This window comes from Penicillium riverlandense, assembly GCF_028828495.1.
Source record: "Penicillium riverlandense strain IBT 135883 chromosome Unknown utg000008l_segment0_segment0, whole genome shotgun sequence".
NCBI lineage: Eukaryota > Fungi > Ascomycota > Eurotiomycetes > Eurotiales > Aspergillaceae > Penicillium > Penicillium riverlandense.
In genome coordinates, this window is record NW_026643199.1 from 2151832 (window position 1) to 2178796 (window position 26965).

Sequence of the window (26965 nt, forward strand, 5' to 3'; positions counted from 1 at the left end):
TCATGAGTTAGTTCCTTTTGTTTTCGTCGCAGAGGTTTCCCGCAAATATACAAGCATGGCCTTTCTTTTCCACTTTAGCTCTCGTTTATATAATGTGTAGGTGTCCGTAAGTTCAAGATGGAGATTGAAGGTAGGGAGAGATTATGATATACATAGAGCTGGCTGTATTCTATCTAGTTCTGTCCCTAGAAATCTCTATGCCTATCCCAAATCTGGACCAGGTGACGCACCACTCGCAGATGGGATGTGGACAATGATGTATAGGACTTGAACTGCCTTTTCTCCAAACCGCGCCGGCCGTATTCTTCCCGTGCGAAGACCTGATGAATCTCTCAAAGACCCGCGTGGAGATCTGTCAGGTTGTGAAAGATTCCTGTACGCGCCGCCGGAGATTGGTAAATTCGCGGGCACGCTGGCTTGCCGCCGCATGCCGAAGAGACAGGCGTTGTCCGCACGGGTGTATCTAGCACCGAACGGGGAACCGGAGACAATTGCCTGGAGACGACCTAGGACCAATCGGCTCTGCCGCAAGAGCATGGGCTGTGGGATAGGCATTCGCATGACCTATGGGAAAGGATTTGGTACAGTCTGATTTTCTGCGCTCTCCAGTCAAGTTTTCCACGGCCAAAGGGTCCCGGAACCTCGCCCTCCTTAGCGTAGCAGTGAGGTTTGGCGCAGGTCCGGGGTGGCCCAGCAGACTTAAGAGGTAGAACGCGGTGGGTAAGCCAGATTATTGACCTCAGCACGGTTAGGCCCCTTGCGGATGCTCCGCGCGAGCTTAGAGTTAGCCAAGGCCACTATCCGGTAGTCCTTCTCTGGCTTGTTTAGGGTGTCTAGCCATATAGTAAAGATGCCCTCAACGAGTTCGAGATGCATCCGCTTTGCCAGAGGAAACGCGAGCAAGGCTGGGATTCTCTCCTTGCACGTCAATTCCTGCTCTCGGAGGTGCGAATAAACGAGGTTCTTGATGGGCTCAATCTTCCTGTTCTCTCTCCTGTGTTGCTTCATGCGCTTGACGATGTTAACGCTGCAGCCGGCATAGGCAGCGTCCTCATCCATCGACAGCTCCATTCCGACTGAGAACACTAGGGAGCCAAACAATCGTAGACAGAGCGTGAGACAGGTTGTCGCGGTCGCTTTTTCTTGTAGTAGAGATGCGGCATGGTTGATAAACGGATTCGATTGCCTGTCAGCGGGCATAGATCTGTCATTTTCTTAGCCTGAGTTCACGCCAAGGGCCATGGATATGGCAGTACCTGTCACCCTGATCCCCCTTCTGGGCTCTGTCCAATCGAGAAGAGCTATATTTTGGCTTTTATATAACTTGTAGAATGTGGATATAAAACCCACGAACTGCGAAGGCACGAACACAAGAAAGGATTTGTTGATCCTCAAGACGCTGTGGTTGCCTGGAATATGCCGTTCAGTATCGTGATGTTGGCCAACTTTGACATGGGGCATGGTACTCACGCGACAGTTGCCCATATGCCACCATCATAGCTTCGTCCACGTGGACATGAATAGAGCCCAACCTGAACGCGCTGTTCATCGCCGACCTTTTCAAATTGTTATTGAAAGAGAAAGTTTGGGTGGAGTGGAGATTATGGAGGATGATGGAAGAAGGAATAAGGAAAAGGCAAGCAGAGGGAAGAGTTGAGGGTTTTTTATAGTCTACAAAGGAAGGAGCCCATTCAGGCACCCAGGCATCAATACATGTGCCTACAGGAACCCTAAAGAGCTTGATGCTTCAAAATCTTTGTTTATTTAAATGTGTTTGCTATATTTCATTCAAATCAAAAACAACAGGAGAGACATCAACCCCATTAAGGAAGATCGTTTACCTCTGCATGTTCACTGACCGGCCCTGCTCTTCGCAATTCTTTCTTCGACCTCTTTCCTAGGGAGAGCATGCACAAAGTCACCATTGAGATATGGAGAGCTCTCTCCCGCGGCTCCAAACTCATACGGCACAAATCCACTGCCAAAAAACCCGAAGCGATTGCCTGACCGATATTCAATCTCGTAATCTTCCCACTGGGGGTCCTTGACAGCTTCGAAAAACAACAGTCGAGATCCTGGCCACATCACAATTGGACCGTCAGCCTTGCCCTGCTTGAACCAGCTCTTGCACGGGTCCGCCCAGCACGTCCTTTGAAGATAGGCACGGCTATGGTCCATAAAATCTTCAATAACGGATTCCTTTGGCGTCATCCGGCGAATATGTTGTTTGTACATCTTCTCGATGACCTAAGAATAACAAATAGTAAGCCCTGTATGTCCCGAGTTGACAAATTATCAGAGTGGCATCGAACCTTCAAGAAGTAATTACTCATCGAGGTGAGGATTGGCAGGATAGCTCCCTGTGCCACGGGAGTGAAAGGCCCTGTGAACATGAAATAGTTGGGCATGCTGGGCGCTGCAATACCCATGTAGCTCTCCGGTACTTTCTCCCAACGCTCGGCAAGGCTCACTCCGTTAATACCGACAACGGGGAAACGAGGTCGGAAAGAAGTATCGAAACCCGTAGCACAAATAATTACATCACACTCGTATTCTTGACCGGTATGGTCCTTGAAACCCTTCGGCGTGATGCAAGAAATGGTCTCCGTAAAGGTAGTGGTCTTCTCACCGACCAGTGCCTCTAGGTAGCCATTGCCCGGCGTTGGTCGTCGACAGCCCACGTTGAAGTCTTTGGGAATGATCTTGTCCACCAGGCGGGGGTCTCCATTCAGCTTGCGGTACATTTCTTTATAAGAGAACTGTATTCTTGTAAGCATGTAAATCAAATTGAGTCCAATGTAACCTCACCTCATTTCCATTATGGGACTCAGCTGTGTTCCTCAATACACCCTTAAAGCGAAGGTTGATCTCATCCTCGATGACCTTGCGATACTCGCGATATTTTTCAGGATGCCGGCGCCATTCTGCCTTTTGTTCTTCAGAATCTATCTCTTGGTCAGCAATTATGGTTGACTTATGAGATCTTCAGGACAAACCAACACTCTAAATTGGCTCCGTCAGGGCCAGCGAACTTCTGTGCAAAGCCCGCGGTGATCCACGTCGGACTGCGCACCCAAGTGTAAAGCTTTGATACTTCAGGATATATCGATGCGACAACCTGGACTCCCGAGGATCCACTCCCGATAACAGCAACTCGCTTTCCTTTTAGATCATATCCTTCCTCGTATGCCGCCGTATGGAACAGACGGCCCTTGAAAGTGTCTATGCCAGCAATATTGGGCCATTTCCAATGACTGAGAACGTTAGTAACTAGATTCAGACCCTCTTCAAAAGTGCACTCACTTGAGAAATCCAGTGCCGTTCAGGAACACATCACACTCCTCCTCCCACTGTTTCGTGGCATTGGAGACGACGAGGATCCACTTCGACTTTGTGTCATCCCAGGAAGCCTTCACGATTTTTGTCTGCAGCTGGATATATTGATCTAGCCCTTCGTCAAGGACAATTCCTTTTAGATACTGCCAAATCTCCGGCGAGCCACAGTAGTACTTCGACCAGTCGGGGTTCGGTCTCCAGGCGAACTGGTAGCTAGGAGAGGGTCCATCGCAAGCACAACCGGGATATCGGTTCTCGTACCACGTTCCACCGACGTCGGCATTTTTCTCGAAGCACTTGATCTGAACGTTGAGCCCGGCGAGAGCTTTAGGCGCATGGTGGAGGAAATCAATCCCTGCAGCCCCAGCACCCATCACGATGACTTTGAAAGGCTGATCGTTACTCCAGGGCTCACCCAGCAGATTTGATCCCACCTGATATCCGCTGGGCGTTGTTTGATGCCATTCCGGATGGTCCACGGGGCGGCCTGTCGATGATGGATGAGGGCCTGGTCTATTGCTGCCGATTTGAAACGTGTCGGGTGGCCGATATTCTCCCATTGTGGTAGTTGTTAGGGAATGTTGACGTTGCAAAGTTCAAGAATAAAAATATAGTCCAGCGCTAAATCACTTGCCTGGGAGAGCTCTTTGATCGGATAGATCACCGAAAAGCGCGGTAGCATGGCGGAGACTCTGTCTCCGATCTTTCGCTTTTGGAGCTTCCCTGGCTCCTCATTCCCCGCCCCCTCTTTGCCTCAGTGCTTTAGACATATTCGGCCATTTTATCTCCGCTATATCTCTTCGGAAGAGATGGTTATGCTTGGGAGTCTTTTTTCTGAAAATATCTGCATTGTTTTTGGCCTGCTTTCGGCGGCGATGAAGAAATGCTGCGCGCTCATCATAAACTTGTATATTCAAACCTTTATGGAAAGGAGGGTGAAATATAGCCCTAGAGCAACTGTAAAAATGACGGGATTTATAATATAGATTGTATTAAAAGTCATTAATCAAAAAGGTGCTAGGGCCATTCATTCGCCGGGCCATCCACCGGCCATCGTCTCTGCAGGTCGCTCTACTAATCCCCAAAAACCTCCTATAAAGCTATCCAATTTTGGGGATAGCCACACAGTCCAGTCGTCAACACATGAGCCATAAGAGAATCCTATCAGTCGATGGCAACTAAGATTTTCTCCGTCTCCCGAGCCAAAGTTTCTCTGGATAAGTTCCCTTTTCCAGATGCTGTCCTCTATTTCCCCGAATCTCTGTAAATCAATGCCAGTAGATTTCAGATCTGTTAACCATTTTCGAAGTGCCTCACTTGGAGACCAGATCTGACATCTAGACACATCGAGCCAGTCGAGATATCCCTCTAAGAATGCAAGCAACGGGGTCTGTTGGTCAACAACGTGGTTCAAATCCACACCAGCTTGCAAGAACTCCATAAACAGTTTATTCTACGATTTGTAGAGATAATAGTATCCTTCCCTCATATTGAGGTAAAGAAAGAGTCTGGAACTCTGACTTTGATGGCGAACTTGTCTTTTCCATGGATGAGACCCTTGCAGAGCAGCCTGACTTGCTCCAATCTTCCTCACGACACAATGTACAAGTGTCGTGTTCTTTGAATCAAAACGCCATGGCCCTTTGATTTGGAGATCTTTGGCTGACAAAGGAGTTGGTCCAAGCATCGTTTCGATCAATTTAGGCATATGATAGGCATCCCAAACACCAAATGCGGCCTTCGAAGCCACTGCAATTCTTGTTTCTTGGGGCATTTCGTAATATGAAGGACAGCAATGCTGTTGTAAAAACCTGAACTCCTCGCTTGACCCACGAAACCGGGATAAATCTCCACCTATCGTTTCTTCTGGTGTGTCTTCGTAAGAGGTTTCTTTCGTATAGCGAAGTAGAAGACGTAAACACGGAAGCAATGGCTGACCCTTGCCAAGTCCAAGGGTCCCACAGAATACCAACATATTGAGCGGTGTTTCGAGATTGGGATGGGCCCCTGCGATAGAAGAGTCAACTTCCTGATTGAGGAGAAATTTCAGAACCTCCTCCTTCCTAGGTCCGAGCATGGCGTACTTGAAAATCTATTTAGTAACTCTTGGCTTTCAAGTGTAGAATGTGGAATTCTACATACGTGTAGGAGCGTGTACCCGAAGCGATCTGTTCGATCAAAAGGAGAGGCCTGTTTCGTGGCAAATAGGTTTTGCAAATCTTCAATATTGCCAGCTACCGTCGATGAGACTACCTTCGATGTTGACGGGATCACATTGTACGTTCGAAAAACCCATTGCCAGCCTTGTTGAACTCTCTCACTGTATACTTCTAGAGCCTTTGAACTCAGCCAGGATGGTAAGCTGAGGCGCCACAAATATTTGGATGCGTGAGCGTGGTGAGACATCTTGCCCCGTGACACCCTTTCTGTTGTATCGTTCAATGAATCAGGTGGCTTGCTCTTTGAATGGCTCTCTGTTGCTCGTAGTGTCAGCTAAAACTGAGTTTTCTTGTTCATCCCGTATGGGAACGCACCATGACCGTAAGTTTTCGGCTTGAATGTTGCTGTGGTTTTGTTGTTTTGCGCTAGTTTCTCGGCAATCAAATCAGGCTGAACCCGTAGAAGCGCTCTACTTGTATTAGCAGGTAAGAGGATTGCAATACATCAGATATTACAAACCTCGTATAGCTCTGCTGGGACAGTGATAGCAATTGAATCGCGTTTCGTAGCCGGGCAATATGCCTTTCTACTTTCCCTCTCTGCATTACCACTTTTGCGGCAGCATAAGATTTTCGCAGATGACTAGAGGAATTCATGTCATGCAAAAGGTCGTCAGATATCGTTTGTAGGTTTGTCGCGGCTTCTCTACAAAATTCCAAACTTTGCAAAGCGTGCTTACTGCCCTTTAGGGCGAATGCGAAAGCATCTTGTGATAGATCTTCCTCGATTTCAGCTAGAATGAGTCCAAACAATTCAAGATCCCGCATTAGACATTTGAGGTCATTGGGTGCATCACGAAACTGGCTCCAGTAGTCCCTGATCGTGATTATAGACTCCGTGACTTGGGAGACAACGGTCGCGAAAGTGATGGCGCTCGAAACAACACCAACAACTTCCGCCATCGCAATAACGACGCAGATCAACTAGACTCAGAGATTAGCCTCAGTAGATTTGAAAAGCTGGTCGGAGTTTCGTGAATGCCAAAGGTGAATGTGTTGCTGCGCCTCGAGCTTCGTGCGGAGCTAGCCCCACCTACCCAAAGATGCCAACTAATCAACTAATGTGTGATGAATTCCAGGTTCGTTAAGGGCGCGTCGATTGTATGCTATGTAGTTTCTAGGTCGAAAAATCTACTATGGTTGTATACTCGATAGGTCCTCACTGGCCCTTAAAACTTCACCCTATCAACTTCAGCTTGTACAAACACCAGATAAGCGCACAACCTGTTATATACATTCCTACTAGTAACGCTCCCGAGAAAATATTGTCGCTCGGCGATCCAAACGCACAGAGAAGCATGGTCGGCCCAAAACTCACCATCGCATATCCTATATTATCCACCCTCTGCGCCAGCGAGTTCGAGTAATACGCCTGGATCAGGAAGAGGGTAGCAGCAACGCTGACAGTCACCATGATCCAGTAGGTGCGTTTCCATTCGGGGGACGATCGCCGTTCGGCCTCCACATCTCTTCTGACGCTTTGGTACACATATGGACCCACTGACTCTCCGAAGAGCTGGCTGAATTGCTCCCGGGATTGCCGCCGCAGGTCCCTCCCGTGGCCTAACACCCACTTATCGGCAGAGGTTTGGGCGAGTTTGGAAGGGGCCTCGTGTTCTTGAAGTAGGAGATCAAGCAAATACGACCGGACTTTGCTGGGGCCGGCGTCCGGGGAAGGCAGCACAGCCATGAAAACAAGAAGGGGACACGTTTATTCCAATAGATCAGAAGACCAAGGAGGAGAGGAGCCCGAAGAGGGAGATCGGTTTAATTGTTAAAGAGAGCGAACGAGCGTCTTACCTGCAGGTGAGAAGGAGAGGGGTTACACGATAGTGCCATGTGACCTGCAAGTACCTGCATCCCCGACTCACATTCTGTTTGGATGGGAACTTGTACAAGTCTTCATGGATCATTACGTGTACTGAAAAGCACGAAGGGAGAGAAAAGGCTTTTCTTATCAGCACGGATGTTCGTGCACGCGAGACTTTGCCAAAAGAGGTGGCTTAACTACGTATGGACCGTACTCCCAGACGTGCCGCTCATGTGCCCCTGCCGCTGCTCGCCCGAGTACCTGCTTTATTATCGCTTTCTTTGGACTAGATGGTCTTGGGTTTAGGGCTTTAAAGCTTGTCTGCATGTATCTGCCTGTCGTTCGGCGAGGGATCGGGGTAAATGATATCGACCAACTAACCGACGATTGTATCATGTCCGACTGAACAATGACAATCAGTTCGAGGTAGAGCCAAATGTCTGGCCTCACCAATCATCCTTGAGGTATCTTCTAACATCTAACTCAGTCACAACCAGCTCACTGATTTCATTCTGTGGCAGTTGAATTTCAAAGGACGTCGCATTCGTTTCTTCTGTTGCCGTATATCCTGGCGGCCGTTGCGGAAAACGACGTAATGGTTCGCCAGTATTGAGGAAAACCTTTTGCACCCTTGATGATAGGCATCTGTTATCAAGGAAGAGCTGTCCAAAATCCCTGGCAGTCGAAGGTGTCAGAATTTTCTCTGTCTGGTCCTCCACGTAGTCCAAAATGGCGTTCCAGTCTGCACCATATTCGTCACATTCTTCCTTATCGCCATCGTGACTGCCAAAATCGTGCTTGAATCGTCCATGAAGTCTTCTGATTTCTAGTCCAACATGAATCTCAACATGACGAAGATTGCGAAATCTGCTAGCTAGAGTAATGATTGGACCCTTGGGCTGGAAGAAAAATGATTAGTTTTCATACCGAAAAGCATTATAATTCTCACTTCGATACTCACCCACTGAAGGTTACGGCGCACATCCAATTCGAAGCTCTCGAGATGGGGACAGTAACCATTGAGAACTTTGAGACCCTCTTCCCCAAGCGTAGGCCTTTCTCGACCAGGCTCCTCGATTGTATGCAATGTGAGGTTTCTCAAATTGGAATGACGGCCGATCGCTTCAACAGATGGGAAATACCCCTTGATGGTCAGAACTTCCAAAGAGCCAAAAGAAAGCAAAAAATCCTCAAGTTCTTGGCATTGGTCTAGTTCTGGGTCACTGTAGGTGGTGATCTTGAATGCTGCCAAAAATTGCACGCAGCCAGTGATGGGTTTTAGAAACTCGTGGGTCTTCTCCGGTCCCAGGCTAAGTGACTTGAGCCTAGACCAAAGGGACGTGTCTTGCCAATAGCGTATTTCAACTTCTTTCGGCAAGTATCCACTCAATGAAAGTTTTTGCAAAGGCGGGAAAGACTGATTTTCACCCAGCTTGAGGGGCTCGATTGTTGTCGAACGATGTTCCGTGGGAAGACAACATCCCGTCCGAAAGCTGTAAATCTGGACAGAAATTTCCTGAAGATTTGGACAAACAGCAAAGAGCTTGTGGAGAGCAATTTCAACCGGGGGTAATGAATAAATGTCCCTGCTCCAGCCAGTGATACAATCGCGCACCCTGATATGTAGTGTGTGAACACAAGTCATCTGGGTTGTGACTTGAGTTTTGCCACGCTCTCTGAGCAAATGGAGTTTGGGGGATTTGCCATGGTTGCACATTGCATGTATAAAATCGTCTGCTAACGGGTATTCAGTATGAAAGCTGTTGTATTGTCATTAGCACATGTCGCAGGAATCGTGAGAGAGTGATGCATATTACAAGACATTCTCCAAATTTGGCAGTGCTTCCACCAGTTTGGCAATCATATTGTTGGGTCGCTCAGGTTTTTCATAGATTCTGTCTTCATAACTCGTATAACGATTCTCCTCGAATGTCACATTACGCACGAAAGCTCGTAGTCTCTCGTTCCGATTGTCCAACAGTCGAAAGAGAAGCGGACAGTGACCTTGCTTTTCTTGAGGTTGTTCTAAAGCTTCACTTGGGGAAGTATCCCAGTCGGCTCTGCGAGTGGTTGTTTCCGACGCTCTGAAGACGACCGATCTGTACAGTAATGGTATGGCTAATATGTGGAATGATCTTGAAACTTCACATACATTGCGGATATCTTCCTGCGTATCCAGCTAGTTAGATTTATTAGCAATGTAGTCAAATCAAAGTTGATATGGTAAGCCGTACTACTTGGAACACGAGATACCATATATCCGGACTAAACTCTAACATGTTGCCCCCTGTACCTCTTTTTGTAGACACGGGGGCGGAGAAGGACGAATCTTCGGATTAATAAGGCGATGAGCACCAATAATTGATGCAGGTAGAGGATAGGCATGTGGGGGAAGATCAGCTTTAAATACTACAGTGCTTTTCTGCTCAGCCTCCACCGCCCCCACACTAACAGTCCAGGGTGTTGGATAGGCTAGATCGTGTCAATCTAACACGGAAGAACATCTTCTCTTATTAAAAAGTTACTTCATATACATTCTGCTCAACACCTCTACTCTCGGTCAAATACCGATCGGCGAAGGAAGGACTATCAGGTCGGAATAAATCAAATCCCTCCGTGCTGAATTCAGCTCTTTTGCGAGTCATGGCTCAGAACCTTTATCATCACGCGCATTATCGTGCAATAGTGTAGCAAGTTCCAGTGGTGCATAATAAGCCCTAAGTCTTCCATGTATATATTTAAGAAGGCAAAGCGGCAAATAAACACAGTAACTAGGAACGCAATGGTTAATACAAAACGCAGGCCGTCAGGCAAGATCTCATATTCAATTGGTACCGACTCGTGTTATCATTCACCGAGCGTTGCCTCGAGCCAACAGCTTATCAAACACACGCTTCTGTGCTTCATCAACCAGTGGCGCAAATTGCGGCTCCACAAGCCCTTGGCCCTTGCCGTAATTGGGTCCGATCTCGAAATTTTGACCTGAGAGTTGATCATCGTCCAAAAACCGCTGGCAGGCATCGAGACAGCCTTGCATCGGGGTCAGCAAACCCTCACTGTCCAAAGAATCATAGAATTTATCCGTGGAGAAATTGGTCCGCACGACATTTGGGTTGACCGAGTTTAAAGTAACCCCCTCCGATAGTAAAGCTTTACCCAAGGAACGAACCAATCCCGTGACTGCATGCTTCGATGCCGTGTACATGGGAAGGGAAGGACAGCAATAGATGCCGCATACGGATCCTGCGACCACGATTTTTCCACGAATTCCAGAGACAGTGGGCTGTTGTCGCCGGAACTGTTGTACAGCGAGGGAGACGGTATACAGCAGACCAGAAACATTGACGTCCATGATACTCAAATTGGGTTTCTGGAATTCCTCCGTTGTTGTTGTGGGAAGAAAGCTGTTCTCTCCTATGCCGGCTATAGGATAGACGTAGTCAATCCGGCCGAATAGGCCAACAGCCTTTTGAAAGGCTGCCAGTTGTGATTCCCAGCTCGTGACATCCACGACACTATATGCACCCTGAATCTCAGCTGCCGCAGCTTTCGCTCCAGCTTCGTCGCGATCCGCAATGAACACCTTGATCCCCTTGGCAGCTAGCCAGGTGGCAATAGCTTTGCCCAGGCCGGACGCGCCACCTGTAATGAAGGCGCTCTGTTGTTGTGTCATTATGTGATGATGTAAAAAGCGAGCGATAGCAAGAGAGGAATATCATCTGCCATTTGGGCCGGTGCAATGTCTGCATTACTTTATAGCCAGCTTCGCATAGCGACGCCCTCATCCTACTACTGCGTCGGGACGTGATTGCCCTTTACTGGTGTTTCACGGTCCTCGAGAACCCACACGGACATGGTTCCGAAGTCATCACGGATGGATTCAGTTAGACGTATGCGGGGAAAGGAAAAGGATGCGGGGTTAGAGTATCCGAAACACTCATTATCAGCTATCCCTCGACAATTAATGAATGCCCTACTCGGCATTTTCAGTCCTCAAGGTCCGAATGGTCACCGTCGTTATCCTCTGATTTTCGATCTGCATCCCTCGACCGAGCATCATCGCGATATGTATCAAGTGCAGTTCTAAATTTCCCAAATGGTTGGGGGGCTGCCCAACTTACATTAAGCCGTCGGGATTTCACCCTCCATCATATTGAGAAGATCGACGATGATCTGCACATTGCCGAGGTTGTTATGCCGCACTGAGGGCCTTGATTGAACCGACGCGACTACACCACAGTCAGCGCGGCAACCTCTCTCCTGTCAGGTCTCTTCCCAGGTAACGGAAGCTGCCGCCCACCCTTTGCTCTAAAGGCAAAGGGTGGGCAGTACCCCGTCAGTCCTTGATCAGGCAGAGATTGAAACCGCTAATCTTACTCATGTGGCATCTGATTTCCAATTTGAGATCGCTCCCAGCGAGATCGAGAACATCTTCGTTGATAGAAGCTGGTCAACATGGGTCGTTCAGTATGCCCTACCGGTAACAGTGCCCTTTTGGCGACGAGACTGCACCTTATCGTGGTCCCAGGGCTTAGTAGTTCTGCGTTGAATGAAGCCAAGACGTCCTTACTATTGATGTATGTCGTGGTAAAGTCTGTATAAATAGAGACAAACATCCTATTATTGTTCCTCAATTCTGTACATTGTTCCAAGTTTGATGGGCAAACATGGTTAACTCGGTTCTTTGTCTATTCAAGCGGATTGTCCCGCAGGTTGAATGGGACCAGACCCCCTGGAGGTAGAGAGCTCCTTCCTATTTAAACCTGCAAACACCCCAACCTCACCTCTTCTCTTTCCCTTCTTCCTTTTTCCAGCCTCCATCTTCCAGACTCTATCTTGCATCCTCCGTCCTTCACGATCAACTGCTCGTTCATACCGCAGTTATCAACGTCGGTGACAACCACAGCGGCCAAGACTGTTCCGGCGACTACCCAAGGGCGCGACAATTTGCCCAGTTTTCTACGTATCGGCAGTGTCTTTCATGTGCCGTCGTGACCATCCAAGTCGATAACATATGAGAGCTTCAAGGAATTATATGGCCCTGTGAAGAACTCTTTCGGTAGAATCCCGGTGGAGCGGGTCGAACGAACAACTTCATTATGACATGAACCCGTTGTTGGTGGGCGGCAATGGCTCCATAAAGGCTGTTATTACCGTCAAACGGGAAACGTTACAAGGAGATCGTGTCTCAAGGACTATCGAGCTGTTCATGATGACCGAAACGGCATGCCCAGACTAGAACAAAGCGAGGTATGTTCACGACTTTTGATAATTGTTTCACATACTCATTACCTGAAATTTCTGCAGACGGTGTTCCCTAGCCCTACCACACAAGAAGCCAACGACCCGGGATCCGACGACGTGGTGTTTTCGGGGAGGCGCTGTTAGCTGGTCGCAACCGGATTGACATCCTTAACCTGGGTGTCGAGCGATTCGCGTGATATTGATACCAAAACTCTCAGGTTCATGAACCTTGTGCCTGCCTAGATATGTCCCTGACAGTCTATATCCAATCAGCCGATTCTAGATTTCCAACACGGAATTCAGTCTTGCAGGCCATGCTCCAGACAGACCTTGAAAAGAGCCTTCCGGTAATGTGGACATTCTGGGAAAATTTGCGGCGTACTTCGCTGGAAAACCTGCCTAAGAAGCTGTCATCGACTATCAAGTAAGGTGTTATTCAAATGGAGAAGTGGATTATTGGCGACCTTCTGAGCCTTCTGCCCCCTCGAACCCCGTGCGAGACCGACCTGCTCGCGACCAACCCGGCACAGGTCATATTGACCCCTGTGCAGCCTGGTTCCGTGAACACTACTCAGGATGATGATTACATGATTTCACAAGCCCAAGCCTTCGATTACACTCCTATCACCATTATAGTGACCTGGGACCCCGTCAAGAGAAACTCTGGCTAGGATCAACTTTAGGATGCATTTGAAGAGGCCACGGAGAAAGGTCTAGTCCTCCCATTGCCCAAAATCGAGTTTCCAATGGATCCCAGACTAATTAATAGTGCATTTACTAGTGCTGGGATGCTCCGAGTTAAGACAATCCGGACTCGCCTCCACCAGTCGGTGCGGCTCCTGCGTCGGAACGCCATCTGGTTCCTTACTGCAACGCCGATGTGGAATAAGGCGCTAGACATGTGCGGATACCTAGCCCTGCTGTGCGCCCATCCGGAGCAGTTTAGTCGGGCCGCAAAGTGGGAGCTCACCCAGGACGGACTCCCCCTCCCGCCGGGCGTTTTCGATCGGCACCTGCCTCCCCTACAGGTATATTCCGTCGCCACTTCGACTGTAGTGCGATAAGAATTGATTTCAACTACCTCGTTTTGAGCTCTCAAACTGCAGATGGCGAAGAACGTGTGTCGACTTACTTTACGGACACTGGCACGAGCGACTCGCCTCTGTCGGTCGTCTGTGAGTGTGATGGGCTAGCTTCGAAACGTCAAGCGCCTCGACGAAGACCGATGAAGATCGTGATTGCCCGGAGGGTATTAATTACGGTTTCAGTGGCAGGCACGAGCGGTCTGATAAAAGTCTTCCCGACAATGAAGTGGATCTCGTGAAAATCTTGGATTGGACTTAGCTTTTCTGGGATTGTGATGATGACTTGGAGCCGTACTGCTCTGATATGATTGTTGTGGCTGTGTCCCCTGCAAGAGGGAGAAACCCAGGCCCATTTGTTCAAAGAATGGCAGAGGCACCGAGAGGCGGCGGCTCAGAAGGGGAGCAACCTGATGCCTCGACTGCTCTGCAACATGAAGCCACGACTGTTCTGCATATTGCTCTTCGGCGTGATTGAATCGGGCTGCTGCGAGTCCTGGCCTCACTTACAGGACGATATGAAACTACTGCTAGTCGGGGGTGGAGGACATATCCGCGCCGGTTTGATCGTCAAGTAGCAGTTGAACCGCCGTATGAGTGCCGTGCGCGGCTTTCTGGTGGGTGTACGTCCGTGATAGGAACGGGATGACAGTCCGTCGCCAGCGAGAAGTATGGTTTTTTAACAGTGAAGTTAATACCCAGTAGCTAGCTTATCAGGCCCTCTCAAATTTCATTATCCCATCACCATCTAATAATCCACACTACCACGCCTGTTAACTACCCAAAACTCCTCCGCAAAACCTGCCAGCAAACTCCGAGAAAGAACAACATCACTTGCAGAGAACGGGTTTCTCGAAGCTTTCCTCCCACTAAAAAGCTCGAGCTCCAACCGAATTCCCTTCTCCGAAGTTACAATCTCGGTTACAGGATCAGTCGAATACCCCAGGGCAGACGTACTCGGCCGTCCGAGCAAGCCCCGCGAACGAACGATATCAACCCACACGCTCTGATATGCCTTGTTAGTTGGAGCCAGTCTCCACACCGCAATCTTGATGGCGGTATCACTAGCAAGACCCTCGTTGTTGTAGTCAAGCTGAATCGTGATAAAAGCCTGCACGTTAGACTCGAAACTTTCCAACCAAATGGACGCTTTATCGGCAAGTTGTGCAAAATCTTCCGCTGTTCCGACTTCGAGTACCACGGAGGGACTGGTATATTTCGTTTTCGCGGACGGAACCCAGGAAATATCTGGTTCTAAAGCCCAGTCCCCAATATAGACAATATCCCCTAAAGCATCATTCCAGTACTCAGTGTCTAGAAGATCCATCTTGAAGAGCTGCCTGTCAACCATTTTCTTGAATATATTAGCCACTCCAGGGTAATGCAGCGGTAGCGGGACTTTGACGGCTAGGGACTGGGTGGGATGGTGATAGCAGTATTTGAGGAATTTAGAGGATGAGGCACGCGCTTGTGGGGAGGTGAGGTCTTCTTCGAACTGGGTGCGCGTGACGGAGGAGAAGATGAGGTATTGGTGGCCTGTTCGGTGATTTTCGAGGAGTATGTAGAGGTGGGTTAGTGCTTGCAGGAGTTGTCTTGGGTTTGTGTATTTGATGGAGTCCATTCTTGGCGTTGAGAGATAAAGGTAGATGCTTGCTTGGGGTGTGGTGTAGTTGAGGAAAGATCTATATAACTCTCAGAGCTTGAGGTTCTGGATGGTGCCATACTTCTGTCTACTAGTCCTTTCCCATCGAAGACGGTTCCAAGATCGGTTTAGTATTTACAGTACACTAGAACTAAGTCCGTAACGTGTAGATCTTACTTTCCCTATTAGGGCATCGTCTTGCCCAGCACCGGCGTACCCACTGCCTACATCTACTCCCTCGAAGTAGCAGCCGACCGACTAGCCCGTTTCTCCTGCTCACTAGGAGTGACCAGTCTCACTTTCTTCGGCGACATCGTCCCCGAAGTAACAGCAGTGGCCCCGGAAGCAGAGGTCGTATTAGCCGAAGTACTAGACCCAGGCGTACTCCCAGCAACAGGGGCATTAGCGACGCCAGCGACGCCGAGCATACCCCTAACCTTCTCGACGGCCTTGCTCTCGCCTTTTGTCCAGGGGTCCTTCTTGACGAGACCGACGCCCGCAGAACGACTCGCCGAATCGCGGCGCTTGGACTCAGCTTGTAAGGCCTGGCGGTTCAGTTCGCGGCGCGGACCTGGTCCACAGTCGTGCGTGCAGCCGGGTGTGGCGCAGCCACCGGCGCTGATAGTAAGGTCACTGAGCCAGGTTGTGATGCAGGCGAGGTGGCCACCATGGCCACAGCCCTGACACCAAGACCAGAGGGCAGAGCCCTTGGGGCGGGGCGGGGTGAAGGAGTTGAGGTCGAGTTCAGAGGCTGGAAGGGGTTCTGTTCGGATGGAGGATTGCGAGGAGAGGTGGGAGATGGTTTCGGTTTCGGAATCGGGGCTTGTGAGAGAAGGGGAGGCGGTGCGCTGCTGCTGCTGCTTTTCCACCCATTCCGGGGGCGGGTCGATGCTCATGCAGATGGAGCATGGGGGCTGAGGGGTGTTGCAGCGGTGGCAGCGGGTGTTGTCACGGCGCGGGTTCTCGTATGGCCGTTGACAGGTATAGCAGAAAACGTTGATGGAAGTGTCTATTTGGGCGTAGTCGTACACAATTGGGTAATGAGGCACGCAGGAGAGACGCAGCTCTGCGGCCTCCAGGTTCATGGAATGGCGGATCAGGTGGTCGTTGTAGGTTTGGAAGACGAGCTCGCACTCTGCATAAGGAAGGATCTTTTCGCAGTCCTTGAAAAGGATGTGAAGCTTCTGGAGGAGATGAGCTGCGTTTTGTATGTCGACGGAGGTACTGCTGCTGTGATAATAACGGACCGCCTCTTTCAGAATAGCTTCGATACTCCACGGCTTCAAGTCTGTTGTATCTGGGCTGAAAGGGAGTTCAACTCGGGAGACGTCTTCCGTGATGTCCAGCATCGTTGGATAAGCCGAGAAGAGCGGAGGGGTGTCTGTGGATGGCTGGGTGTCTCCGGGAAGGGGTTGTTTTAGTGGAGTCGACTCGGCCAAGAACGGGGGCGGGCTAGATGGACGTTCGAGATGGACTTGGTCAGACTCCAGGAGAGACTCGTCAAATGACATGGCCTCCTCTGCCACCGCTTCCTGAGGAGAAACCAGGTTGGACTCTCTTCTGGGTCTGCCAGTGGGTCGACCGCCGGCGCCGGCATCCGCCTCTTCGTGATGCCGGCCATTAGGCGAGTACGAGGCCCCCACGGATTTTGAAGGATGTGAACTGTCGGTAGATGCCGAAAACATTGGGAAGCTATCGGAGGATCCGTGCTGCTGGTAAGGGTCGAGTGCAGGAGGCCGATTGGACTGCATGGGAGATTCTAGCGTCAAGACTTTTTTTGGGGCCTGTTTGTAGTCACGGATGGCGGCCCGTTTATCCTCCAGTTTCTGATCATAATCATCCTCAGAACCTTCACGAGGGTAGTCAGGGTGGGTTCGAATACGCCAGTCCGCCTTGCCGGCAATCGCGCGGGGGGCCGAGCGTTGTTCTATATCGGACCTGTGGTCGAAAGGATCACGGAGCTGGTCGGAAGGGTGTGTGTCTGCGCTCGAGACCGATTGTCCTTGTTGGAGTGGGGATACGCGATGGGCGCTGGCGCCAGACATACTCCAGCCATTGTGAGAGCTGAGAACTGACGGCGGTAGGGGATCAACATCAATCGCAGCTTCGCTCAATGAAGGGATCTGAGAGTCACCGCTGTCGTAAGAGTCCATCGGAGGCGAGTCAGGCAATGGTTTGGCAAGAGGTGTTGTCATGTTTGAGGTACTTTCGGTTTCTGATATCAGACTTCGATGGCCTTCGGTCTCCATGACACCCTTGAACAACCGGCTTTTCACCTTCTCCTCGCTTGGTCGTGACCGGTCCATCAACAGTCCCTCCTTGGATGACTTCTCTTTGGGACCGGATTTACCCGCTGGTTGTTGTCTCGCTCTCCGCTGAAGCTCTTGAAGGATGGCGAATTTCACAATCCTCCAAGTCTGAGCCACCTTGGTCAGCGCGACCTCATCCGCACACTCGGCGTTGTGGTCCAGTGCCTCCATCAAGGAGTTCAGGATCTCCACGGATGTGCGCCGGCCCCGACGCTCATCCATTAGCGGCGAATAGTGACCTGCCAAGAATCGAAAAACGAAGGCGTCGTTTGTGGCACCTGGGATGCTTCCGGTAGTACCCAATTGATTGGGTCCTGAGGTCGCAATCTTTTCCAAGGCTTGATTTAAAGGAAGCACAGGAAGGACATTATCCACTGTTCCGGGTGGGGTATTGCCCAACGACTTGGATGGTCGATTGGGGGTGGACTTGGTATGTCGGTGCCGAAATGTAGAGACCAGGGCCGCCTCGTCCAGCATATCCTCCCCGGGACTGTCGTTCAGCGACTTGTCGCCGGGACTCGCCTCATCCTCCTCAGGGCTTACGAACTCGGCTACTCTAACACGCCGCGTGGGCCGCTTCTGGGCAAACGCGACAAACTCGCCATTAGGACTCCAGGCCGCCGAACACATCGGTCGGCGGTTAACCACATTGGGCGCATAGCGGACGTCGGTCTGGGTGAACGCCCCGGCCTCGCCGACTGTCCAGAGCAGGTCCTTGGAGCGCCAGAGAAGATCGGTTGCTGGGGAATCATACCGATCGAATTCACGAAACGGGACATGCGGACGACGAAGGTCCCAAAGATGTATTCGCGGGTCTTCTTTGTCGTAAGAGGTAACGATCTGGGACGACTGCCATTCTCCTAACCCCGGTGATTCGCCGACCCACGACGGAGGTCGCCAGCGCACGTTCGTGACGGCCTGGGGGGTTCGGAACTGAAAGGCGGGCTTTTGTCTTCGTTCTGCGGACGAGGAAAAATCCCAGACCTTGACTTGGCGGTCTGTGCCACCACTGACGATGTGTTTCCCATCGGGATGCCAGTCGACCGAGAAACATGGGCGATCATGAGCCGCAATGCGCATCAGTGGCGCATTGCCCTTCCGCTGGTCCCACATTTGGATGGCGCCGCTGTCCGCGGCGGTCGCAAACACGACGCCGTCGCTGGGCGACCACCGGACGTCCCGGATGGCATCACTGTTGCCATGATACACATGCTTACTCCCACACGTGGAGGTGCCGCGATTCGTGGGAGCCGCTCGCAGATCCCACATGCGGATGGTGCCATCTTGGCTGCCTGACAAAAGCCACGCGGCGAAATGGGGGTTGAAGGCCAGCCGGTGCACCTGGCGGTTGTGGCCCTGGAAGCGACATAATTGGAGGCCGGGCCGCTGCAGGTCGTAAACGACAATGCGACCGTTCGCGACGGCCGTGGCAATTGTCCGGTCGTAATTGCCATGGGACCACTTCACGTCGCGTACGTTCAACTGGTCCTTGTGCGGCATGGACACGCCCCCGTCATGGTGGGCGGAAGCGTAGCCGATGACAGCATTTCGGACGTTGAATTCTTCGGAGGAGTGGTCGGGCGAGACGCGTATCGTTTTAAGGATCTCTTTGCCGGCGATGACCGCGTGCGTGCGCTGGGGCGAGATGTCGAGCGCGGCGATGGGGATTCCGGTTTTATGGGTGACGGTCTGGGGTTCGCCGGGTCTGCACGACGTGTTAAAACGACCGGTCTAAGAGCGGTGTGTCCCGTGTGAAGAAGGAACGCAGCACTTACAGCGATTTGGACCTGATCGACCGGGGACCCTCCGGGCCGTTCTGCGGGCTCGGGGGACGCGACCCGGAGAAGAACGGGTGGGCGAACCTGGCGAGCGCGTTGGCAGCCCGATGTGAATATTTAGGCGGCGGTGGCGGGGGAGGAGGTGCCGGAGAGCGAGCTGGATCGGACATGGTTGGCGGCCATGCTGGGGTGGGAGAGAACCGGGCGGGTTGTGTGGATGGATGAGAGAGGAATGTTGGTGAGAGCGGTGAGTGCTGGCGACAGCGATCCAAATATGATGCTGATGAATGAGGGATGGCTTCGGACTAAACAGTCTAGACTATGGGCTAGCCATGAATAGTCTACCCTGTTTAGTTACCCACTCGTCCTCCCCCGGTCGAGCTAAGGCGGCCCCTGCAGCTAATCATAGGTACATCTCTGGGGGCTCGGACGGGACTAAATGATCTAGATCGAGGTCTTAAAAAATGTGATTCTAACCAGACTGCCAGTATATCCGACTCGGAGGCAAACATTTCGATTGTGTCTCGGAGATCATTCTTCTGGTTATTCTTATCCTCAGGCCAGACTTAGTCTACACCGTCATTATTCCCCTCACCTTCTCTTCTCTCTCTTCCTCTTCCTTCCTTCGCTTCCTTCCCAATCATCTTCCTTCCTCCTCCTCTTTTCTTCCTCCTCTTCCTCTTCTCTCTCCCTCTCTCTCCCTCTCCCTCTCCCACACCGCATCGGAGAGACTCTATCTCTACTGTAAGTCCCCATGGCCCATCTCGTGGCATCGCCCCCATGACCTCTGCTCAGCCCTATGCACGAGACCTCTCTCCAACAAGCAAAGTTAATAAAAAGCAAGAAACCTCGACCAAGTCAAGCTTCCACGTGGGTGTTCTGTGCTCGTCCCCGCCGCGTCCGTCCGTGATCGGCCATTCTCGCTCCCCGTCGATCCTTGACCATCCGAACCCCGAATCCGTCCATTCTCTCTGCTTTCCTTCTTCCCCTTCCAACTCGCCCCCTTCCAACTGGCCCTTTCCCCAATCTCTCACGGGGATTCTCTCGGTCGCTGTGTCATGGAAATAGTGTGAACCGTCTTTTGGTCGTGCTGGATATTGGGAGGACTGGCCACCATGGATCCTCACGCAGCCAGTGAGCTGCTGCAGTACCTGCGCACCTGTTACCCACTCTTCCTTTTCGTGCTCTTCGTCGTGGCCTTCCTGGCCAATACCATGATCGTGGCCCGAAATGTCCACAATCACGATTCGCAACGCATGGGCCCCGGCGGGCGCCCATTGCCGATGCGGGCGAGAAGCTCCAACAGCTATCGCCAAACACAGCAGTTCTCCAAGACCGTAAAACGATTCTTCAACTGGCTATCCGTGGGCATCCTGGTGACATGGCTCGCTGATGCCATTATTTTTATCGCCCATGCGTTGACGGCACGGTCCGAGCATTGGTGGCAGGGACAATCGGTCGTTGTATGTGCAAGGCTGGACCCAAAAAAAAAAAGCAAAAAATTGCCGAAAACTAACTCAGACTATAGATCTGCATCGTCGGCTCGTTCTTCGTGTATTCGGTCATCCTGATATCCTTACTAGACACCTCTCCTTCCCCAACACTCGCTCATTTCGTCTCCTGGTCGGTCGCCATCCCGATCGAACTAGTCATCCTCAGCACATCCCTGTCTCTTTACACGGCGCCCCACCATGAGCCCATTGTGGGAGATCCTGAAGGTGGTAGGTTACGGAAGAGAATTACCATGTGGGAATACCTGGAAGTGGTCGTCGGCAGTCTGCGCGTCCTCATTTTGTTCGTGCTGGTGCTGCTCTATGCGTGCAATTCTCTGAGCATGAAACATTATGAGAAGAAGGCCCAGCGACAGGCCAACGGGCCGACGGAAGCTACAGGCTTGCTGGATCCTGCTCCTGCCGAGTCTGGCGCCGCCACCGGCAACGGCAATGGCTACGGCTCGACCAACGGTGGCCCGCGCGATCAGCAGCCTAAAGGGCCAGACCCGTGGGTTCGCCCAACGACTGCACCATCAACGACCTGGTGGGAGTATCTGAGCGGATACTCTCTCTTTTTCCCCTACCTGTGGCCATCCAAATCGCGCCGCCTGCAGATAGTTGTGGTGGTATGTTTCGGGCTTCTTGTTGCCCAGCGGGTCGTCAATGTGATGGTTCCGTTTCAGGTGGAAAAGATCACCAATATCCTGGCCAAGGAGGGCGGGGAAGAATTTCGGGTCCCGTGGTTTGAGATCTGCATGTATGTGGTCTATCGGTGGTTGCAGGGCGGCCAAGGCTTGCTCAGCTCGGTTCGTTCCAGCCTCTGGATTCCGGTGAGCCAATATTCCTACATGGAACTTTCCACCGCCGCCTTTGAGCATGTCCACGGTCTCAGCTTGGACTTTCATCTGGGCAAAAAGACAGGAGAAGTCCTATCTGCCCTGAGCAAGGGGAGCTCAATCAATACGTTCCTCGAGCAGGTCACCTTCCAGGTGGTGCCGATGTTGATTGATCTTGGGGTTGCTGTTGGATACTTCCTCGTTGTCTTTGATGCGTACTACGCTCTGGTGGTCGGGATTTCCACCTTTGGGTATTTGTACGTCACCATTCGCATGGCCCAGTGGAGAGCTACGATCAGGCGGCAGATGGTGAACGCTTCGAGACAGGAAGATGCTGTGAAGTGAGTTGTCTTTGCGCGTATTTTTTGGACAGTGGCTAATGATGACCCCAGGAACGATTCTATGGTCTCCTATGAAACCGTCAAATATTTCAACGCCGAGCAATACGAGTTTGACCGATACCGCGGTGCAGTGAGCGACTACCAAAAGGCGGAATACCACGTCCTCTTCTCTTTGACGCTACTCAACACCTGCCAGAACACTGTCTTCATGTTCGGTCTGCTGATTACGTGCTTTATTGCGGCCTACCAGGTCTCCACGGGCCAGCAACCTGTGGGCCGGTTCGTTGCTCTGCTGACCTATATGGCTCAGCTTCAAGGGCCATTGAACTTCTTCGGCACCTTCTATCGCTCCATCCAATCTGCGCTGATCAATGCAGAGCGCATGCTGGAGCTCTTCCGGGAGCAACCATCGGTGGTTGATAAGCCCCGTGCGGCCCCGTTGGCCGTGTGCAAGGGCGACATAAATTTCGATAATGTGCAGTTTTCATATGATGCTCGCAAAACGGCGTTGAATGGGCTTGGCTTCCAATGTAAACCCGGAACCACGACAGCCTTGGTGGGGGAGTCAGGCGGCGGCAAGTCGACCGTGTTCCGTCTATTGTTTCGCTTCTACAATCCCGAGAAGGGATGTATCCGTATTGACGGGCACGATGTGCAGGATCTTACCATCGATTCAGTCCGCAGCCATATCGGTGTGGTGCCCCAGGATACAGTATTATTCAACGAGACCCTGATGTACAATTTGAAATACGCCAACCCGGAGGCGACAGATGAGGATGTCTATGAAGCCTGCCGAGCCGCGAGTATCCACGACAAGATCCTGACATTCCCCGATGGCTACAGCACCAAGGTCGGAGAGCGCGGCCTGCGGCTCAGCGGCGGCGAGAAACAACGTGTGGCCATCGCGCGCACCATTCTCAAGAACCCGCGAATCATTCTCCTGGACGAAGCCACCGCCGCCCTTGACACGGAGACGGAAGAGCAGATCCAAAAAGCCTTGGCGAGCCTCGCACACGGCCGGACCATGCTGGTGATTGCGCACCGGCTCAGCACCATCACTACAGCAGATCGCATCTTAGTCTTGCATGGCGGTCGGGTGGTCGAGAGCGGCACACACGAAGAGCTCTTGGCCCTGAAGGGTTCCTACTCCGGCATGTGGCGGAAGCAGATCCGCGCACAAAAGGCAGCACAAGAAGCCCAAGTTCTTCAAGACCGGGCCAACGGTGTCCTCAACGGGCCGAGTGACGACAGCTCCAGTCAATCCGACGAAGATCGGAACAATGGCACCGGGCATCCGCGCCACTGATTTTGATTTCGTGTATTTCATGTGTGCACATGTTTGATACTCTTTCCCTTTGACAGAAAAAGCAACAATTCCGAGGTTCCTATGGGAAGTAATAATGAATGAACCGGACGCTGCATGAAAAGGGGGCGAGTTGTTTCTTTCTTTTTCTTTCGGGTCCATTGCATTTTTGTCTCTTCTCTTAATTTGGCGTTCTGGGCACCTTTTACGACGTATACGACCCCCGTATGCATGTCACCACCGTTCCATGTCTCTCTGTTTCATACGCACCGCAGGGCAGGGGGCAGGGCAGTGTTTACAGTTGGGAAACTGGAAATAAAACTAGAGTAATCGCTAGGTTCGCCAGAACGGATATATTAATACAGATGTTCATTCGAGGCCTTTGCAAATGCCTTGTACTTTATTGGTTGATCGCCAAGACATGCACTTCGGGCCGGGAGAGCTTGGCCCTTCTTTCCCTTTTCCCTTTCCCTCACTCACCCACTCACTCACCACTACCACCAGTTCCAGACCTGACACCGATCTTGGAAAGTACATCACAATGCATTCCCCATCACCCCAACTCCTGCGCGCCCTGCGCACTTCTCTAACCAGCACTCCTCTTGTGCGCCCGAACCCATCTCAACACCTCCCGCGCGCCCTGACCTCGCTCAACACCACCCAACCCTCAATCCATGGCATCCCATCAATCAGCCGCCACAACTCCACCTCAGTCCGTCCAGCACGCATGGTCTCCCGAGCGCACGCCGCCAAACCAACCAGCCACGACCGCGGCCCCGAATCCAAAGAAGACACACAAACCGACTTCGCCGCGCTGAACGTACTTGGCAACATCCCCGCCCCGACAACAGCCATCGATGCCTGTCTGGACAGTGGATTTCATCTCAATAGTGGCGTCAAGATCACCGGCGGCGACGCGTTGTTGCTCGTCGGCGGCGAGGCGTTCGCCTGGCGGCCGTGGAAGGCGTTTGAGGAGATGGAGACAAAGACAAAGGATGCGAAGGCGGCTATGATTAATGCCAAGGGCCAGTTTGAGGTTGACGAGCAAGTTTGGGGGCTTTTGAGTATGGTGTGGCCGCGTCCAGGTAGGTTTTCCCGAATTTCAACCCCCTGGGGATTGACTGGATTCGATTGGATTGTCTACTGGTGCTAACGAAGGAATTGTTTCTGTCTAGATATGCTCATTCTCGGGCTCGGGGCGTCCATGTTCCCTCTCTCGCCGGAGACGAAGCGCCATATCAACTCGTTGGGCATTCGTGTGGATATCCAAGACACCAGGAATGCGGCGGCGCAGTTTAACCTGCTGGCCACGGAGCGCGGAGTCAACGAGATTGCGGCAGCGTTGATTCCGATCGGGTGGAAGGGGAGGTCATAGGACCAGAGGAATGTGACAAGGCCGTAATTTAGTGTTTATATGAATGACTACTGCTTCCCGATGATGTAAAACGTGACCGGTCATGTGAGCTGCTATCTTATCGCATCATCCATCTTCCCAGCTTCTCTTCCACTGCTACCGCAACCTTACCCACCTCGGGGGTTGTTCTGATTCATCGCTCTCTCTTTCACACACACAATGGCGCGGGAAGAGCCTCTGCTGGCTCCGCGCCCATCCTCCGACCACTCCTCCATCCGCAATGCGGAGGAGGAGGATGCCCTCCTCACTGGCGAACGGACCACCCGCCCTGATGAACGACGACGGGGCTGGGTCGTCTGGCGAGAGATTGGACTCGTCGCCTGGGCGCTCATCGCCACGGTTGCAGTGGTCGTTCTCGCCGTGGTGTACCAGCACGAAACGACCAAAAGCCACAGCCAGTCCACATCGTGGGGTCCCGGCGGCAAGCCGTCTGGGAAACGTAACTTGATCTTCATGGTCTCGGACGGCATGGGACCGACCAGTCTCTCGATGACGAGGAGTTTCAGGCAACTAACAGACGGCCTACCCATTGATGATATTTTGGTCCTGGATCAGCACCACATCGGGACGTCGCGGACCCGCTCTAGCTCCAGCTTGGTGACGGACTCCGCGGCTGGAGCTACGGCCTTCTCCTGCGGACACAAGAGCTACAATGGGGCCATCTCGGTACTCCCGGACCACTCCCCCTGCGGGACCGTGCTGGAGGCTGCTGCGTTGGCGGGGTACAAGACCGGACTGGTAGTGACGACGCGCATCACAGACGCAACGCCAGCGTGCTTTGCCTCGCATGCCAACCTGCGAAGCTACGAAGATAGCATCGCCGAACAAGAAATTGGCGAACACCCCCTGGGACGCGTGGTGGACCTCATGTTCGGTGGCGGGAGATGCCATTTCCTGCCCAATTCCACGGACGGAAGCTGTCGGGGCGATGACCGCGATCTGGTTGCCGCCGCGGCAGATAATGGATTCCACTATATGCATGACCGTGCTGGGTTCGACGCGCTCAATGGTGGGACCGAGGCTAAACTGCCCCTGCTGGGTCTCTTTGCTGAGAAGGATATTCCTTATGAGATTGATCGTCGCTCTCAGAGCGAGGTGTATCCGTCTCTTGAAGAGATGGCTCGCGCGGCGCTCACGGTGCTGAGCAAGGCCACTGAAGACAGTGAGCAGGGGTTCTTCATCATGATCGAAGGCTCGCGAATTGATCACGCCGGACACGGCAATGACCCGGCTGCACAAGTGCACGAGGTCATGGCCTATGATAAGGCCTTTACTGCCGTCCTGGACTTTTTGGAGAAAAGTTCAACTCCGGGCGTGCTAGTCAGCACGTCCGATCACGAGACTGGCGGGTTGTCCGCTGCTAGACAGCTGCACAAGAACTACCCGGAGTATCTGTGGCTTCCCGGCGTGCTAGCCAACGCGAGTCATTCAAGCGAGTATCTCGACGCTAAGCTGAAAGAATACTTGTCTGGCCCGGGCAAGGACGACGACAAGGCAAAACAGCAGACTTATATTCGGCAAACCCTGCTGGAAAAAGGACTTGGTATCACCGATGCCACTGATACAGAAGTGGACGCCTTGCTCCACGCAGACTCACAAGCCCCGCCGCAGTATGTCTTTGCAGATATGATTAGCCGCCGCGCCCAGCTCGGCTGGTCTACCCACGGCCACTCTGGTAAGTACATGGTCCTAGTCATACCATTATCAATTGCTAACAAAACTCCCAGCGGTCGACGTCAACATCTACGCTTCCTCCTCGAAAGACACCTGGCCGCTGGTAGGCAACCATGAAAACACCGACGTCGGCTCATTCCTGGCCAGCTACCTGGATCTCGATATCGAGAGTGTCACAAAGCGCCTACAGTCCTCCGCATACTGGTCTCCGGATGCATCTGCACAGGATGTCTCAACCGAGGAGTTTAGCTGGATGGGCAATCCTCTCGGCGCTGACCTTCGGACGGATGGTCTGGACACGTACCATGGAGACTTTAGGAAGCGGGAGCTCGGGGATTGTGGCTGCGGTGGAGTGCATTAATCTCCTCTTATCTTATACTATCTCGCATCTTGGTTACAGTTTCTTCGGGCGTTGGTTTGGTCCTGGGTTGAGATTAGCATTGATATCTGGTTATCTATTTCATCCATAACATCCACATACAAA

The 26965-nt window shown here is 52.0% G+C and overlaps 10 protein-coding genes across 10 annotated transcripts; 4 read left to right on the forward strand and 6 right to left on the reverse strand.

The window, feature by feature from the left end:
* Positions 1–699: 699 nt before the first annotated feature.
* Positions 700–1071, reverse strand: N7474_009876 (uncharacterized protein; the record flags this gene model as incomplete). Its single annotated transcript, XM_057201286.1, has 1 exon — positions 700–1071. One exon carries the CDS (start codon positions 1069–1071, stop codon positions 700–702), a length of 372 nt encoding a protein of 123 aa, XP_057049273.1.
* Positions 1072–1851: 780 nt separating this feature from the next.
* On the reverse strand, positions 1852–3896 carry N7474_009877 (flavin-containing monooxygenase; the record flags this gene model as incomplete). Its single annotated transcript, XM_057201287.1, has 5 exons — positions 1852–2247; positions 2313–2759; positions 2809–2945; positions 3001–3254; positions 3304–3896. 5 exons carry the CDS (start codon positions 3894–3896, stop codon positions 1852–1854), a joined length of 1827 nt encoding a protein of 608 aa, XP_057049274.1.
* An 893-nt stretch (positions 3897–4789) lies between these two features.
* Positions 4790–7245, reverse strand: N7474_009878 (uncharacterized protein; the record flags this gene model as incomplete). Its single annotated transcript, XM_057201288.1, has 4 exons — positions 4790–5419; positions 5479–5806; positions 6016–6479; positions 6874–7245. The coding sequence occupies 4 exons, from the start codon at positions 7243–7245 to the stop codon at positions 4790–4792; spliced, it is 1794 nt and encodes a 597-aa protein (XP_057049275.1).
* Positions 7246–10216: 2971 nt separating this feature from the next.
* Positions 10217–11038, reverse strand: N7474_009879 (glucose 1-dehydrogenase; the record flags this gene model as incomplete). The annotated part of the gene is made up of 1 exon (XM_057201289.1): positions 10217–11038. The coding sequence occupies one exon, from the start codon at positions 11036–11038 to the stop codon at positions 10217–10219; it is 822 nt and encodes a 273-aa protein (XP_057049276.1).
* A 2011-nt stretch (positions 11039–13049) lies between these two features.
* On the forward strand, positions 13050–13673 carry N7474_009880 (uncharacterized protein; the record flags this gene model as incomplete). The annotated part of the gene is made up of 2 exons (XM_057201290.1): positions 13050–13244; positions 13293–13673. 2 exons carry the CDS (start codon positions 13050–13052, stop codon positions 13671–13673), a joined length of 576 nt encoding a protein of 191 aa, XP_057049277.1.
* Positions 13674–14439: 766 nt separating this feature from the next.
* Positions 14440–15312, reverse strand: N7474_009881 (uncharacterized protein; the record flags this gene model as incomplete). Its single annotated transcript, XM_057201291.1, has 1 exon — positions 14440–15312. One exon carries the CDS (start codon positions 15310–15312, stop codon positions 14440–14442), a length of 873 nt encoding a protein of 290 aa, XP_057049278.1.
* A 251-nt stretch (positions 15313–15563) lies between these two features.
* N7474_009882 (WD repeat protein) lies at positions 15564–19590 on the reverse strand (the record flags this gene model as incomplete). Its single annotated transcript, XM_057201292.1, has 2 exons — positions 15564–19347; positions 19418–19590. 2 exons carry the CDS (start codon positions 19588–19590, stop codon positions 15564–15566), a joined length of 3957 nt encoding a protein of 1318 aa, XP_057049279.1.
* Positions 19591–20535: 945 nt separating this feature from the next.
* hmt1 (putative vacuolar ABC heavy metal transporter (Hmt1)) lies at positions 20536–23396 on the forward strand (the record flags this gene model as incomplete). The annotated part of the gene is made up of 3 exons (XM_057201293.1): positions 20536–20883; positions 20949–22090; positions 22142–23396. 3 exons carry the CDS (start codon positions 20536–20538, stop codon positions 23394–23396), a joined length of 2745 nt encoding a protein of 914 aa, XP_057049280.1.
* A 538-nt stretch (positions 23397–23934) lies between these two features.
* Positions 23935–24768, forward strand: N7474_009884 (Mth938-like domain-containing protein; the record flags this gene model as incomplete). Its single annotated transcript, XM_057201294.1, has 2 exons — positions 23935–24478; positions 24569–24768. The coding sequence occupies 2 exons, from the start codon at positions 23935–23937 to the stop codon at positions 24766–24768; spliced, it is 744 nt and encodes a 247-aa protein (XP_057049281.1).
* Positions 24769–24966: 198 nt separating this feature from the next.
* On the forward strand, positions 24967–26842 carry N7474_009885 (alkaline phosphatase; the record flags this gene model as incomplete). Its single annotated transcript, XM_057201295.1, has 2 exons — positions 24967–26482; positions 26535–26842. 2 exons carry the CDS (start codon positions 24967–24969, stop codon positions 26840–26842), a joined length of 1824 nt encoding a protein of 607 aa, XP_057049282.1.
* Between the last annotated feature and the right edge of the window lie 123 nt (positions 26843–26965).